The sequence below is a fragment of the Numenius arquata genome, chromosome Z, assembly GCF_964106895.1.
Source record: "Numenius arquata chromosome Z, bNumArq3.hap1.1, whole genome shotgun sequence".
NCBI classification, from domain to species: domain Eukaryota; kingdom Metazoa; phylum Chordata; class Aves; order Charadriiformes; family Scolopacidae; genus Numenius; species Numenius arquata.
Genome location: NC_133616.1, coordinates 41,347,428 through 41,363,351, shown reverse-complemented (window position 1 = coordinate 41,363,351; position 15,924 = coordinate 41,347,428). Strand labels below are relative to the sequence as shown.

Genomic DNA, 15,924 nt, shown 5'->3' with positions numbered 1-15,924 from the left:
ATTGATTTGTTCTACCAGAGGTTACTTTCAGCAGAGAAGTCAAGGCTAATTCATTCCAAAAGTTGAAATTAATAATGGTAACTTTTTTTTTTTTTTTTGTGTCTCCATCACAATCTCAGTCCTTCTTCTAAGCCTTGAAGCAGAATTTAACTTTCACCCTTTTTGTTAATTAATCCACTGGTGGCCATAGCAGAATCCCATGAAACAGTCTGTATATCTCAAATGGCTATGATGTTGTGCGCCACTAGAGTGGGAAGCTATAGAGAAGCAGCACGTCCTTCAGCTGAGGGGACAATGATTCCTTCAGTCTACTACCCCTAATTCCTCCACTGAAAAAATTGTTTCACTGTTATTAGTTGACAGATATCTGAAACAAATATGCTTCTTACCTATTTTACATGATCTTACATCATACATGGCATTGCTATTTCTACAGCTTCTGGAAATCTTGAGACAAAAATATGAAGATTGTAAGAATCATTCTGAAATACAAACATTATTGTTTTTCTTGTACTTGAAGGAGAATCACAGTCAAATGACTTGTCAAACTTAGATAAGTACGATGTGATTTGTATCTAGTGAAAATTATAATTATCACTGTTATTACCATTATTATTTTATTATATCAGAGGAAGAGAAAAACACATTAGCTGGGTGTTCTGACATAATTCCCCAGACTGGATGAATCTTATTTAAATGAAAGAAGAAGAGTAACTTCATTAGAGAGAATATTGGAAATCGAGGCCCTGGTTTAAATAACTTACAAGGATATGCTCAACATGCATAGTCACTGGACTTACTCATATAAATGTTAATGTGTTTGTATGCTTCTTGAGATCTGGGCTGTGCAAAGGGCTTGAGACAGTATTGGTACTCATGCCAATGGAAGGAGGGGAGATAAACTTTTCTCAGAGCTCAGTGAAGGCAAGGGAAAATAGGGTAACATCTGTCAGCCCTATTGTCATTATTTTTGGACTACTGTTATCTATACTAGCAAGAAAGACAAATTACAATATCTTAAGATTGATTATTGGATGTTAAATGAGAAACATTTCTCTATAGCTACAATTTATGGTATTAACACCTGTTCTATGTAAAGTAAAATACCTTTGTTGAGCATTAAAAAACTGAATTACAACATAGAATAACGCGTTAGCTTTGGAGTTCTAAAGGCACTTCAAAGCCCTAGGCAGTTTATGTTTAATTGGCTCTCCAAGGTAGAAAACAATTCTATATAGACAGATTCCTTAACATACTATCCTTCATCCCTACCTTGGATTTATCCATCTGAAGGAGATCTAGAGGAGAAGTAAAAGTACAGTCTAGCCAGAAAAGTGGATAGGTCAGTTCCCCACCAAGTAAATAATTCCTGGGTGTCTTGAGAATTTGCTATAAAAATCAATAGCGTATTCTTTGTTCTGTACTGTGTCTTATTTGAAGCAAATAATGCTAATTCAGTAATTGCTCTTGAGAAAAACAATTGCTGAGATTGTTGCAAAGCTGAACAGCTTCAGATAAGTTCTGCCCTTCATAAAATGATTCATTTGACTGATAGTTGGCTATTATTCAGATTACAAAGATTTGCTTTCCTGTAAGAAGTTTCTGGTCTGCAAGATGTCAGGCGGCATGAAGGTGAGATGCTCAACTGCCTGAAAGCCATCTTCCAAGAATTCCATGTCTGTGATTCTCTTTACAGAAGCTTTGAGTCATAAAACAAAATCCCATTTTTCTGCCTGTAATAACACAGTTCAGTATCTCTGCTCTTCAATTATTCCATACAGTCTGGATAGATATGAGGTCTTTAAGAAGTAAAGCAACTATACCCACGTACAACTAGATTATCTATGTACTGCCAAAACAGAGGATTCCAAAGGGTGACATAGGAATTGCATACCAAGAGCTATAACCACAATAAAAATAAAGGTGGCAATTTTAATACTAGCTAAATAGTGTCATGCAAATATAAGCCCATAAACATGAGATGATAGAATACTGCTAACAAGGAAATCAGTATGAATAACTGCAAATTTGGGGGAAGTATGAGAAAGATACAACATATATACATATATACATACATATATACAAATACCCAACACCAAGTTTTAGTTTAATTCCAGACACAAGAATTGAAGCACTATGATACATGTGAACTCAGCTGAAAATGAGTATTTGGCTACTCCTATATTCTCTTCCTTTTTGCTCTATTAAAAACCAATGCTTGTGGATGAGACAGTTTTTAACTTTGAAGAGGAAATGAAGATAAGAAGAAGGAAATCTTGACCTCACTGATTGTGGTGGAGAACCTTCTTGTTGTCTTCAGTAGATGCAGTGTCTCATTTTTTTTACGTAAAAAAAAATAAAAATCTTTGAGGAAGCACTGCCATTTGGGCATACAGGTGAAAGAAAAAATTCTCCCATGTTCAAGTGAGAAAAGAAATATAATATAAAAAATCATTTGCCCTTTTTAGAGTAAAAGAGGATATCTATGCAGAAGTGAATTGACTATCATATTCAGGGAGTCAAGATCAAAGTATATGTGTTTATTCTGCTTATGCTTCTTATTCCAAAGATTGATTAGTTCTGACATACTCGTTCATTGATTAGCCTATTTCTCCCACACATTTCACTCTCAGTGGTTATTTATTCAACAACAATGCAATTTGCCAACAAGTTACTTTTTAGACTCAGTGTTGGTTCCACTGGTTACTCTAAGTATTACCATTTTTAATGTGCTTCACTTGCATTTTACAATTTTCTCACAAAAAGCATTCCTGCTAAAGTGAATAGAACTGCTCACTGAGTAATTAAATAGACTGATACCAGCACTCAGAAAAGCCTATTGAGGCATATATTTAACTGTCCTGCATGTTAACATTATGACTGCAATTATCTTGTGACTATGAAGTCACTGTCTATATACAGTTAGCACAAGAAGGGCACAACCTCTCATCTGATCTTTCTTTCTAGTTTCATTTTATGTTCTGGGAGTGAAGGTATAGAGGATGCTAAATACTGTTTTATTCCTTCATAATCTCCTTAGCTACATACCCTTTCTTTTCTTGATTCCTCCAAAAAAGGAGGGCAATCTTGCCCCACCACGGATTTGTACTGACTTGCTAAGTAAATTTTACTCCTTTCTCCTGAATTTCTGAAATAACATTCTGATAACTAACAAATGTATTTCATTGTGTCTGAGTTTTATGGCTTAGAATGGGAGATGGGGCACCATAAGAGCATCCTGGGTTCTCTCCCTCTCTCCTGAAGTGTGTGAACATGCAAACAGAGAGATTATCCAGTGGTCACTTAGGAACACACTGAATCTGAATCCAGAGGAAAAGATCTGAGTGGGAGCATGCATATAGAAGCACAAGATATATTCTGTCCATGGGAAAATACCAATAACTGCAACCCCATTCACAACTACAAATTCCCCTCAGGCAAGTGGCCTAGAAAACATTTTATATTTTTTAAGTGTTTTGGGATATTTAAAATGTTAATCTTTTCAAACAAACAATAATTTAGATTATTTATCAAGACATTAACGATCTCGTTCAACTGTGTCTTTTGCTTTGGGATTATTTTAGAAAATGGACATGTTCAAATTCTGTTTCCTAAAAACAAAAGGAGCATATGATGCTGATATTAGGCTGTAGCTGCTGAAAAAGATAATTCTCAGTTTTGGAAAGGTGGGCTTCATCTGAGGAGGGCAGAACACTACCTTCTGTGGTCTATGCTTAACAATGTTTGAAAATTGCAATATTGACGATAAATGTATTATCCAAACTCAGCAAAAAGTGCACAGTCAATAGACGCTGAATAATTTGAAATTTTTTTTTTTTTTAATATTCTAAATGGATGCTCTTAAAATAAATTATCAAACATTCATATTTGTTTCTTGATATTTTGTGTTCTTTATGATAGGCTTTATGACAGCCCCAGTTCTACAGTTTGCGTTTATCTATTCCTGCTGCTGTGCCGCATAGTAGTGAAGTAAGCCTTTCATTTCAGCTCTCAGGGGGGGGACTTCATGATATCAAATCTCTGTTTATAGAGTCTGATACTGGTGTTCTTTATCTCCTTAAAGGAAGTAGCCCTGAATAAATAAAAAACTCTATAGTATTTTGAAATACCACTTTTTTTCTTGTGGGTGACTTACATTACAGGTGATAAATTTTTGTTTGTTTGTTTGTAATATTTTACTTTTGTAATAATATACTGGTTTGGAGGCAGAAGCTTGAAGAGATCATTTTTTGATCTACTGCAGTTCTTAGTCACTTCTCCACTTCTACAGCTTTTATCCTTAATACAACTTCATGCATCCAAGTCCACAGTGTTTGCCTCACAGTGCAAAGATCCACATTTATTCTATTCCTTCCCTTTGAGGATAGGAGTGTCCTTAGTTGAAAGAAAAAGTCATTTCCAGAGCTGCACAGGGAAGCTTCTACAACAGCTGCCTGCACTGTATTTGTACTGTGGGTAAGTAGGGGAGTTTGAATAAATATTGTAATTAGGAACATAATAGCACATTTTGATTGCTTTAATAAATAACACCAACATGAATCTTTTCTTAGTGGTGACACTAATGATCATTAATGGCCAAGCCTGTTATCTTTACAGTATGAATTGTTAGCTGAAAATCCTGGCTTAAATACAAGACATGCCATTATTGAAACAGAAAATAAATGCAAAACCCCGGTATTAATCTCATTGGTTTATGATAATCCTCTAAAATATAAAACAGAAAAAAGAGAAAAGACTCCAAACCTTGTGTTTCCTTTGGTTTTCATGCAAAAATAATAGGAAGCCACATGGACACAACTGGGTTCCGTATTTACAGAATTCCCTATTTACTCATTATATGCAGCCTGGCTACCTTTGTGCTCCGGCTCTCTCAGGTTTCTAAACCACACGGCAAGTAGCAGAAGAGGTTTCATGCTTTTCAGAAGGTATGTCATTCAGCTCTGATACTACAGGCCTGAGGTTCTGCAAATAAAATAGACAGCTTTGCAGGGGACGTGTGTTAAATGCTGCCTTTAGCTAGCTCAGTTGTATACAGAGGCATGAGTTCCTTGGGGCTGGGCATTTAAAGCTATAATGGTAGTAGACTGTTTGGTTTGTTTTTTTCCTCCCATTGTGTGTTACCTTTTAAGCACTTGCTTAAAGCCTTGCAGGCCCTAACAATGCTTTTGGCAGAACAATGTCTATTTTAGCCAGTTTTCCCTTGGAAATGGTTACTTGCATGTATGACATAATTTTCCAGCAGTAACTTTTGAAAGCATTGATCAGTTTCATCCACATTTGAAAGAATTTTCCACATATTTAACTAGGGGAGAGGAATTAAAGGCTAAAGATGGATTTCTCTGTATTAAGTGTCAGATTATCCATTGAAAGGGTCATACAAAGATTATGTCAACAAGCAAAGGTCTCCAGCCTTCCAATTTAAACACCAGAAAGCCCTACAAAGGAACTATACCTGTTCTTATAAAACATTTTGTTGGTCTGCTCCTCTGTGCTGCTCATGGAGTGATTAACATTTTGTGGTATTCCTCTCCTTGAATATAAAAAGACATTTTGATCATTAAAATGCATTCATATCACTAAATATCCAGCACTCTACAAATCAAGTCTTAAAGATTCTCATTGGATAATGTTTTACAGACACTTTATGAAAGCATGAGGAACAACGTGCTTTCTGGCCTTTCTTTATCAATGAAATCATCCAGATGTGGAATATTGCAACCACACTTGAACTGTCTTGTAGGAACAGGGATGCACAGCACATGAGGGGTGTTATGCGACATTGGCTGTGCTTTGTCTCACAAGAGGTGAAATGCATAATGTTCTGTAGAACTTGTGGAAGCTTTCTTGCGTCTTTGCCAAAACACATTGCTATATGTCGTACTTCATGATATAAAAAGAATCACAGACTCTCATGAAGAAACATCAGCATCTCCAGGTTTCTGTTATCTTTTGTCAGTTTATCAGTCCATCAGTGACAGGGCTATAATAAATCTGTATGGAGACGTCCAGCTCTATCATATTAAACACCTTCTGTCAGCATACAGGAAAGCAGTATATTTGCAATTATGCATTCTCAGATATTATATGAAATACTTGCTGGAATAAATGAATAAATCTTTCCACTACTGCATTTGTTGCAGGATAAAACAGTGATGGGACATATTTAAGTTGATTTCTCTTTGTAAACAGTTGAAATTATTCAGAAGTTAACTGAATTCCATGGTGATTTGACATCTGTTCAGAAACTCTAAATTGTAAGTGGTCATTTTCAACACCAACACTGAGTTACAGCCATACAGAACACAATCCATTTAGAATGGGCATCTATGGATTTGAAAGTCTTCTTTAGTATTATCTTCAAAAGATGAGAACCATACTTTTTGGATGACCTGCATATATTCTGTATGTGCTTCAGTTTCTTACTGGTTTTTTGTTTTGTCTTTTTTTCAACTAACCACCATATGTATTGTGAGTAAAACATATTGTGCTTAAATGTTGCCAATGTCTTATTGGCAATGTCTTATGTTTAACCCCAGTTTATCTGATGCTATTGAGGCTCCCTGGCATTTTTAGCAAAACTTGTCATTGACATGATGAAGTTTATGACCAATTTTAGGGCTAGATTAAACTTAGTGTGCATATCTCACTTTGCATGCCACACAGTAGTTATTCCCTTAAACTCTTCCAGACTGATGGCATTTTAATTTTACCCAATTTAATCACATAGAAACAGTTGAGTTATTATTTCATTCTATATATGAAAGTAGAAATGCAGTGGTTTAGGAAGGAGTTAATAGAAGAATTAATAGGCATAGTCTTAGGAAAAACAGTCTCCTGCTGCATTTGGAGGCTCTGCAGAGAGGAACAAATTATAAATTTTATCTCCTGCTATGATTAATAAACCTTCAACCTTTAAATAAGCTATCTTAGTATCACTGTATACCATTGGTGTAAGCAGGCCAGTCTTCACCTAATTTGTCAAGAACATTTTCTTCACCCACATGGAAGATTTTAGTTACTTTTGGAAACACCAGGTTGAATATTCAATTCATTTTTGTAATAGCTGATAAACAGTTTCACTTTCCTAGCTTTGTTTGGCTTCTACTTTGTCATTGTGTATCTAGAGTAAAAGAGTTGTCTAATTACCTGGGGTTGCTTATTTTGATATTTATTCTGAAGCTGTACACAGATAACCATAACACAGCAAAGCTGGGGGTGTTCAAGAATATTTTCCTGTAAAATATGGTGCACTTATAACAGACAATTGTTGAAATACACAGAGTCAGCAAGCTTCATTCAGACTTGAAGGAAAGATGGTGTGTTGCAAGTTCTACACTTTTCTGGCATAAACTTTTTTTTTGTCCAAAACATGATTAACTGTGCATGAATTCCCCTCATTTGCATCTTCAGATCACTATGGCTTTTTAATTCTTCTGTTGTATTTATATGCTTCATTAAAAGAAACAGATTTCATTTTTTTTTAAAAAAGAAGTCAGAGGTAATTTTCCCCCCTTATAAGTATCCTCCTCCCTTTAATACATAAGAATTTCAACAACGGAGTGCTCTTCTTTATACTTTATTAATCACTAGAACATTTTTATTGGTATTTGGGACCTTCACATTAAATGCTCCTCTACTTCCAGACTAAGAAACTCTTCATCTTCCTCACACCATTGCACAAGCTTTAATTTTATCCTTAGCATATCTACAAAGCATTCAGTATTGTCCTCAAGGCAGAGGTCCTACGAGTTTATTGAGTATGTACGAATTTCAAAGTTCAACGTAAGATTTGTACTGACCTTATAGTATTTTTTTTTAGGAAAGTAATTGTAGTTAGCTATGATACATGTCTGCATAATGAGAAGACTTGGCTAAAAATTATAATAAGATAGTCTACTAATCGAGTAGTTTCTAACTTAAGAATTACTTTTAGCTGATATATGATGAGCAGTTGCATACTTTGGTCAGCTTGTAAAATGAGAAGTACTTTTATTATTCTTGGATTTCAAATAGTAACTAACATAATATTCAAGGTAATAAGTTTCAGAATTAGGTTTATTGTCACAGAACTAATATTCTGGTCATCCATTTCATCCTGGGCGTCATCTCTAAGCATGTAGAGGAAAAGAACTGTGTAGGGAGCGGTCAACATTGATTCACCAAGGGGATATCATGCTTAACAAATCTGATTCCTCCTATGGTGGAATGACAGGCTGGGTGGATGAGGGGAGAGCAGTGGATGTTGTTTACCTTGACTTCAGCATGGCCTTTGACACTGTCTCCCATAACATCCTCATAGGTAAGCTTAGGAAGTGTGAGTTAGAGGAGTGGACAGTGAGGTGGATTGAGAACTGGCTGAATGGCAGATCTCAGAAGGTTGTGATCAGCAGCGTATAGTCTACTTGGAGGCCTGTAAGGTGGTGTTCCCCAAGGGTCAGTACTAGGTCCAGTCTTGTTCAACATATTCATCAATGACGTGGATGAGGGGACAGTGTGTACCCTCAGCAAGTTTGCTGATGACACAAAACCGTGAGGAGTGGCTGACACACCAGCAGGCTGTGCTGCCATTCAGTGAGACCTGGACAGGCTAGAGTGTTGGGTGGAGAGGAACCTAATGAAGTTCAACAAGGGCAAGTGTAGGGTGCTGCACCTGGGTAGGAATAACCCCATGCACCAGTACAGGTTGGGGACTGACCTGCTGGAAAGCAGCTCTGTGGAAAAAGACCTGGGAGTCCTGGTGGACAACAGGATGACCACGAGGCAGAAATGTGCCCTTGGGGCCAAGAAGGCCAATGGCATCCTGGGGTGCAGCAAGAAGTGTGTGGCCAGCAGGTCAAGGGAGGTCATCCTCCCCCTCTACTCTGCCCCGGTGAGGTCGCATCTGGAGTACTGTGTCCAGTTCTGGGCTCCCCGTTTCAAGAAGGACAGGGCACTACTGGAGAGAGTCCACTGGAGGGCTGCAAAGATGATCAGGGGACTTGAGTATATCTCTTATGAGGAAAGGCTGAGAGACCTGGGTCTGTTTAGCCTAGAGAAGAGAAGACTGAAGAGGGGACCTCATCAATGCTGATAAATATCTAAAGGGTGAGCGTCAAGAAAATGGGGCCAGACTCTTTTCAGTGGAGCCCAGCAATGGGACAAGGGCCAATGGGCACAAACTGGAACACAGGAAATTCCGTCTGAACATGAGGAAAAATTCTTTACCTTGAGGGTGGCAGAGCATTGGAACAGGCTGCCCAGAGAGGTTGTGGAGTCTCCTCCTCTGGAGATATTCAAAACCTACCTGGATGCATTCCTGTCCAACCTGCTCTAAGTGAACCTGCTCTGGCAGGTTCTCTACTTTTCACTGAATTTGAAATTATATTCTCTAATTTGAAATTTGGGGAACATTTTTATTTCCTTTTTATCTGTATTGAAACTAACATTTGTAAGAATGTTCCCTTGTGTACTTTTGCTAAACAACTCAAAAGTGAATAACAATAAACTTACTATATGCAATTGATTAATGGTAATCTATAAAGCAGAAGATGTTTTATGTACTGTTTACTCTAATTTTCTTATAGTTAACTTGGAAATACCTTGTGCTCACTGCAGCATAAAACCTTATTTCCAAGGCATGAGACTGAATGTTGCTGAGAAAGGAGATCTGTCTTCAAGGACTTTGACCCATGTGCATGGGAAGAACACAGTGTTAATGATTTAAGTCAAATGGCTTATGTCCTTTCCCTGTATTTTGACCGTGATTACTGTCCCTTGGAAACATACTTTCTGCCTATTTTAAATAGTACTAGTGAACAGTGGTGTAATGGGAATACATTTCCTTTGATTAACTTCCAAGTGAGGTGTAGGTGGACAGGTGGTTTGGTAACAGCTTTAACCTGCAAAAATGAGCATATCTATCAGAATTACTTCTTTGACCTGGGACTGGTTTAATACAAGTAGCCTGTATTCAGGCAGTGCAAACGAAGTAAAATACTCTCTTACTTGACTGATCACTTGAACAGTTGGGGGGGGGCATTGATGTGGGGCATGTAAGTTGCCTAAGTTCTCAGCGTAAGCAGCCTAAGAAAGAGGCAGCAGCACAGCAGGTTGACTTCTATAATATACCTGTCTTAGTACTGGGTTGTATTGAAATCTGATGCACAAGCTGGGGACTTGGTTTCCATGGACTTAGCGCTAATGGGAGACGAATCTGGATCCCGGCTTCTCACGCTCTCTATTTCACGTTTTTTTGGTACAAGTTGGAGTTTGGGAAACCTGCAATTCTATTGTCTGTGCCTGTCAGCCTCTACTTTCCCACAAAACAAGCCATTAAATCAGCCATTGTTTGGGACACCTCCGAGTACTCTTGGTATTGATTCAGTGGTGCTTTTTGGCTTTGAATTAGTAGCCAGCCTTGGCTCAAAAATGCACTCTGGTGTCTTACCCAGTTTCTCATGGAGGAGCAGAACAGACAATTATTGTAACACAAGAATTATGTGCTATTCACAGCTAAAATGGGATTTATGCATTCAGTCTTTGAAAACCTCAACAGATATTTGTAACAGATCTTTAGGAGTCGTATGCCAGCCAGGCATGGCTTCTCCTTTCTCTTTCTCTACCCCTCAGGAAAAGCAACAGGAATTTCATTTTTACCATACGTCATATTTCATAAGAACAATAGGGACTGTTATAAACCTTATGTCTTGACATTTATGGTTGGGAATGAAGTAATCAAATAAACAACAGTGATATCTTGGAGAACGCCATTTCTTATTAATATTTTGTTTACACTGGGCAAACCAGCAGTCCCAACAGGGACACTGAGTTCATTGACTCTATTTTCAGCCCACCCACTCCAAAGAAAGACAGGATGAATTCACAAGTGCAGAGGTTTTACACATTGTTGACGCACAGTCTTCATGATTGGAGGAGAAGCGTCTTCTGATATTTGAAATGTTTTCTTTCTGTCCATCTCTATAATTGAAACACGTCAAACTGTGAAGTGTAAGTAACATGGAAAAGCATTGCTCCCCATAGGAAATGAAGATGCTTGATAGAGAAGACTGGACAACTGGTGACTCTAAGTACATATCCTGTTGGTAAAAGCTATAAGAAAAAAGTAGTAGCTTTTATGGGTGTATGTGGAAATCATATGGGGACTCTGAAAATAAGAAAGCTTGAGTGTCAGTGTCAATGCCTGTCAATCTGCTACTGCTAAATGCAATTTTGGTCTTTCTTGTTTCTTTGGGTGGTTGTCTGGGGAATTTTATTCCTTCGGTAATTTGTGAAACTACCTTTTTCCTTTCAAATTCTTTAATAATATTCTCTTACAATAGCTAACAGGTGTATACTGGTTTGATTGTTTGTTTGTTTTGTGTTTGGTTTTTTTTCTTTTCCCTTTTTGTATTGAAATGATTATGTAACCTTTTAATTCCATGGGGCAGAAACTATTTTTTCCTACTGTGGTAGTATAGCAACTCTTGCAATGGGAAACTCAGCCTTATTTATCATGAAAATTATTGTTAATATGCTACCGAAGTGGTAAGCATAAACACTATTTATGGTAGAAACGCTAAACCACTGGACAGCTCTATCATGACAACTCTTAAAATTCCTTGCTAATTTGTAAAGATGAACTACAGAGTTCAGATACAAGCTTTTCTGAGACATGGGTAATCCCTGGCTCTGCTTCTCCATCATATGGAATAAAACCAACCTCAACTGTATCCCTGAAGAATAAATAAAATGGGTATGAACCATGGAAACTATGGAAGATCACAAAAGCCTCCGCTGTTTGGTATTGCACAAGGTTTTACTAGGATATTTTGTATGTGATGCAAATTACTTTTCTCTGGCTGGTCACAGAGAAGATGAGAGGAGAGTTTTAGAAGATCCCATAGTGTAAGGCATTCTCTTTCTTCATAACCATTAGAGCTATAGAGTTTTTTAGAACATAGAAAAATGATACAACAAAGTCATTGTATATTCCTGCATACTTTAATCACAGAATCACAAAATGGTAGGGGTTAGAAAGGACCTTTGGAGATCATCTAGTCCAACCTCCCTGCTGAAGCAAGTTGGGTGAAAATTAAATGTCTGAAACGAAAAAATCAACTTTTCCTTTGCCATGTGAATAGAGAAACATGCACTTCCAAACCATAGTCTCTCTCAGAAGTATGACATTATTTGTATATACATTTTCAAAAACATAAAAATGTACAAAGCAGAACTCATAGTTCACAGGCTAGATCTCTTCTACATGACAAGAGGTATTGCAAATATGCTAATGAAAACAAAAATTCAGGATTGCTCAGCAAGTCCATTTGAATAATTCAATTGTGTGCATGAGATGTGGAGTAAATTCTTACTTTGAGACATGATTCCCAGTGATTTCATAAGGAATGACATTACAGACATCAAGGTGTGTGACTTAACACACGCCCCTTAGGAAGAGTTTCTGGATGACTGAATTTCTTTTGTTTAGTTACTTCAGAAAGATTAATAAAAAAGTAATCTGATTCCTGATCCATCTCTAATTTATGCTTCAGTCGAGTAGAAGTAATTTAGTGGCTGTAAGTGGGGTAGAAAATAGGAGAATCAGGCTAAGGAATTTCTATAAAATATTAAGCACTTACAAAGACTAGTCCTCTGTTCATGGTTTTGCACAATAGGATGTGAATAATTAATTATACAACATCTAACTCATACAATAATTATGGAGGTAAGCAAGTTGTTAAAAAAAAACAGCTACAAAAGGTATCTTTTACAAGTATTTTCAGGGACCTCAGGCACATTCTGTTCTCAACACAGCTCTAGTGGGGCCATCTCTGAATAGCCAGCATGGGGATCACAAAGAATCTACAGGGTTCTCCTAAACTCAGCGGAAGACCACTTGGATACTACAGGACAGGGGTATATTTACTGAGTATGCTCATAATCACACATGGACACCAATTCATTGGATGTACAAAGAAGTAATCAGTCAAAACACTTTATTTACAGTATATGGGAGTAAGTGTGCTTATTGGTATGAGGTGTAAGAACACAACTTTGCTGCCTGTTCAGCAAATTCAGCTTTTATTCTCCAACTATTTGCTGTCCAGACCCTACCTTCTGACATTTTTTTTTTTTTAAATATATGTGCAGCAAAAAATGTGCCTTTAAGCACCAGTTTCATAATCTTCAATTTAGCTGCTGTAGCAAGCTGGATTTTTATTTTTTTACCTGGTTTTGTAGACTTCGCTGAAGAGAAATGTCCTTCACTCCATTTTTTGCAAGCTCACATTGATTTCTTTCTTGGCAAAACATTTTTAGTAGACCTCAACTCTGCATCTCCAATTACACAGCAATTCCTGTATTGCAATACTTCTGTTTCAATTTTAAGTTACAAGTATGAGAATATGTTGTGCAAAACTTGTAATCTTTCAGGAGACCTACTTCTCTGTAGAATAATAAGAAAATCCAAATTAAGATAGATTTCTGAAACACACTAATGTGTTTCAGAAGAAGAAATGTTCCAGTAAATGTAGCAGAATTAAATTTTTTTCTGTAGAGCACTGTCATTTAAAATACTTTGCTTCATGTCATTTGCACAGTGCTTCAGTCCACTCAAATATTTTAACGAAGATTGACCTTTCATTTTTAAATGGTTATGATACAGACTAGGGTTTTTTTCTGTTTCCCAGAACACTTTGGAACAGGAACATATGACTAAGCAGAGCAGATTGATCATGACAGGTAACTCAGTAACAGGATCTGCAAGATATCATGAAAGAAGTAACAAATCAAATGGAAGTGAAATACACTCATAAGAAAAAGTTTGTTAATAAGGAAGCAAGAGCTTTTAGTAATATGTTCAGTGATATCTTCAATGAGCTGTAAAATAATACACAAGAGAGAAAAATCCCAGATCTCATAGCACTGAATTTATTAATAATTAGTCATTGCTAACTCCTCAGTGGGGCACAACTTGATTGGAAAAATAAATCTGTACTATTCAGGTTAGTTATTTATAGCGGGCAAAGGAAGCACACCGGTGAATACTAGTGGTGTAAGAGCATTGTAGAAGCTACGACTCCTGCAGTTTATTTCCTGGTCTGCTCTACACTCATCGCATGACCTTCCATTTACTTCTACAGCCCTGGACAGGGACACCAGCTCTTCGACAGGTCACTTCTCTATGAAGTGGAGGCTACACTAGGAGGCTCCTTTGTGAGTTATTCAGTTGAATATATATGTGAAACGTGACCCTGGGCACTATAGTTAGAAAGAATCCTAGGTCTGAAGTAGAGGGCAGGGTTTCAGAGCCTAGACTGCATCTGCCAGGTTGCTTCAAGAGCTTGTGCCACCATGGTAAGGTGGAGCCCAAAACGCTCATTGCCTCTGACCCTGATGCCCTCGAGCTTCGCGCTGTCCATTTTTTTCCATCTGTAAAATGGAAAACTGAGGAACCCCTGCCTAAGGACTCGCAGCAGCCGCCGCCAGCTCCTACCTGTTGCTTCGAGACCCCCGAGACGGGTCCCAGGAGCGCCCGTTATTGCGGTCACGCGTTGCCGACACGGAACAAACCAAAGCTTTTAAGGGTCTGACGGGCTGCGCAGACCAGAGGGGAACGACATCCCAATGACCGGGAGGGAGGCGGGGGGGGTGAGGGGAGGGAGCGGGGGGGGGGTGGGGTGGGGGAGCGGGCGGGCGGGCGGCCTGCCTGCCTGCCTGCCTGCCTGCCTGCCTGCCTGCCGCGGGCTCGCCCTGTCCTCCGCGACTCTCCGCGGCTCTCCGCGGGGCTCCACGCCGGCCCTTGCGGCACGGCCTGACGTCACCGCCCGCGGCGGGGCGGGGCGGGGCGGGGCGGGGCCGCGCTCCAGTGCGGGCAGCGCAGGGGGACAGCGGGGCAGCGCGGCGGGGCGCGGCGCTCCTGCCGTCCGTCCTGCGCCTCCGTCCTGCGCCTCCGTCCGTCCGTCCATCCGTCCATCCGTCCGTCTTGCCTGCCGGGCGGCCGGCGCCATGGAGGAGTTCCTGCAGCGCGCCCAGTCCAAGCTGGTGAGTCACGGCGGGCGCCGAAACTTCGCCTGACTTGCCGTCAATTGCAGCCATCGGCCTCTGCCCCCCCGCCGCGTCCCCGGGTGCAGCACCCGCGGGTGCTCCCCAAAACTTCTCGGGAGTGTTTCAATCAGCGCTCTAGTCCTCGGCGTTTCCCAGCAGGGCGGGCAGTGGGGAGGGGATGGGGCTTGTGACCTCCTGGGGTGTAGTTTGGGGGTGCGTTTTCTGCTCGCACCTTGCAGCCCTTTGGTTATTGATGAGTAAGGCGAATATGCGACCCCGTGCTTGACAGGCGTGTGGGGGGTGGCGGGGTGCCACTTTGGGATTATTTGTGCGCTTAAGACTTTCGTATGCATCAAGTTGCATAGGTGAATGCGGAAAAAGATACATCAGAAGTCACTGCAAAACTGACATTTCTGTGTTCTAAATGTCACTAGGAGTAGGGGATAAGCTTGGATAAACAAGACTTAAAATAACTGAGGAAAATGCAAAGGTGATCAAGGACCAGCCTTGTAATTATGTCTTGTCTGCTGTAGGCAGTTAGTGCTGTGATAGGAATCACAGAGATACATAGGTCCTGTTCTCAAATGACTCTGTTGGTAGGGCTGTGCTGAAACTGCAGTGTGTTTATTTTGTTTACAGTGATTGATAATCTGGCCCCAAATAGCGTGTGCTTTTTTTCCCCTTATGTGCAGTGCAAAAGTAGGATGGTTTTAAGACTTGGATGGTCTTAGGCCAGCTTGTTTCTGATTGTGAGGGTTGATTTTCTGTGCAAGGCTTGATTTTACAGTTATTACCTTTCATGGGCAGCCTGCACTCCTGCTAGCTATACCAACTGTAAGAACTATGTTCAATTATAGGACTAATAATGGGTTATTAAAA

The 15,924-nt window shown here is 39.3% G+C and overlaps 1 protein-coding gene across 1 annotated transcript in view; it reads left to right on the top strand.

Moving 5' to 3' along the window:
- The first annotated feature begins 12,843 nt into the window (after positions 1-12,843).
- The window catches only part of PRUNE2 (prune homolog 2 with BCH domain), a 146,165-nt gene continuing 143,084 nt past the window's right edge, over positions 12,844-15,924 (top strand). The window contains exon 1 of the mRNA XM_074166361.1: positions 12,844-12,915. Coding sequence (XP_074022462.1) covers positions 12,844-12,915 — 72 coding nt within the window. The remainder of the gene's footprint in view (positions 12,916-15,924) is intronic.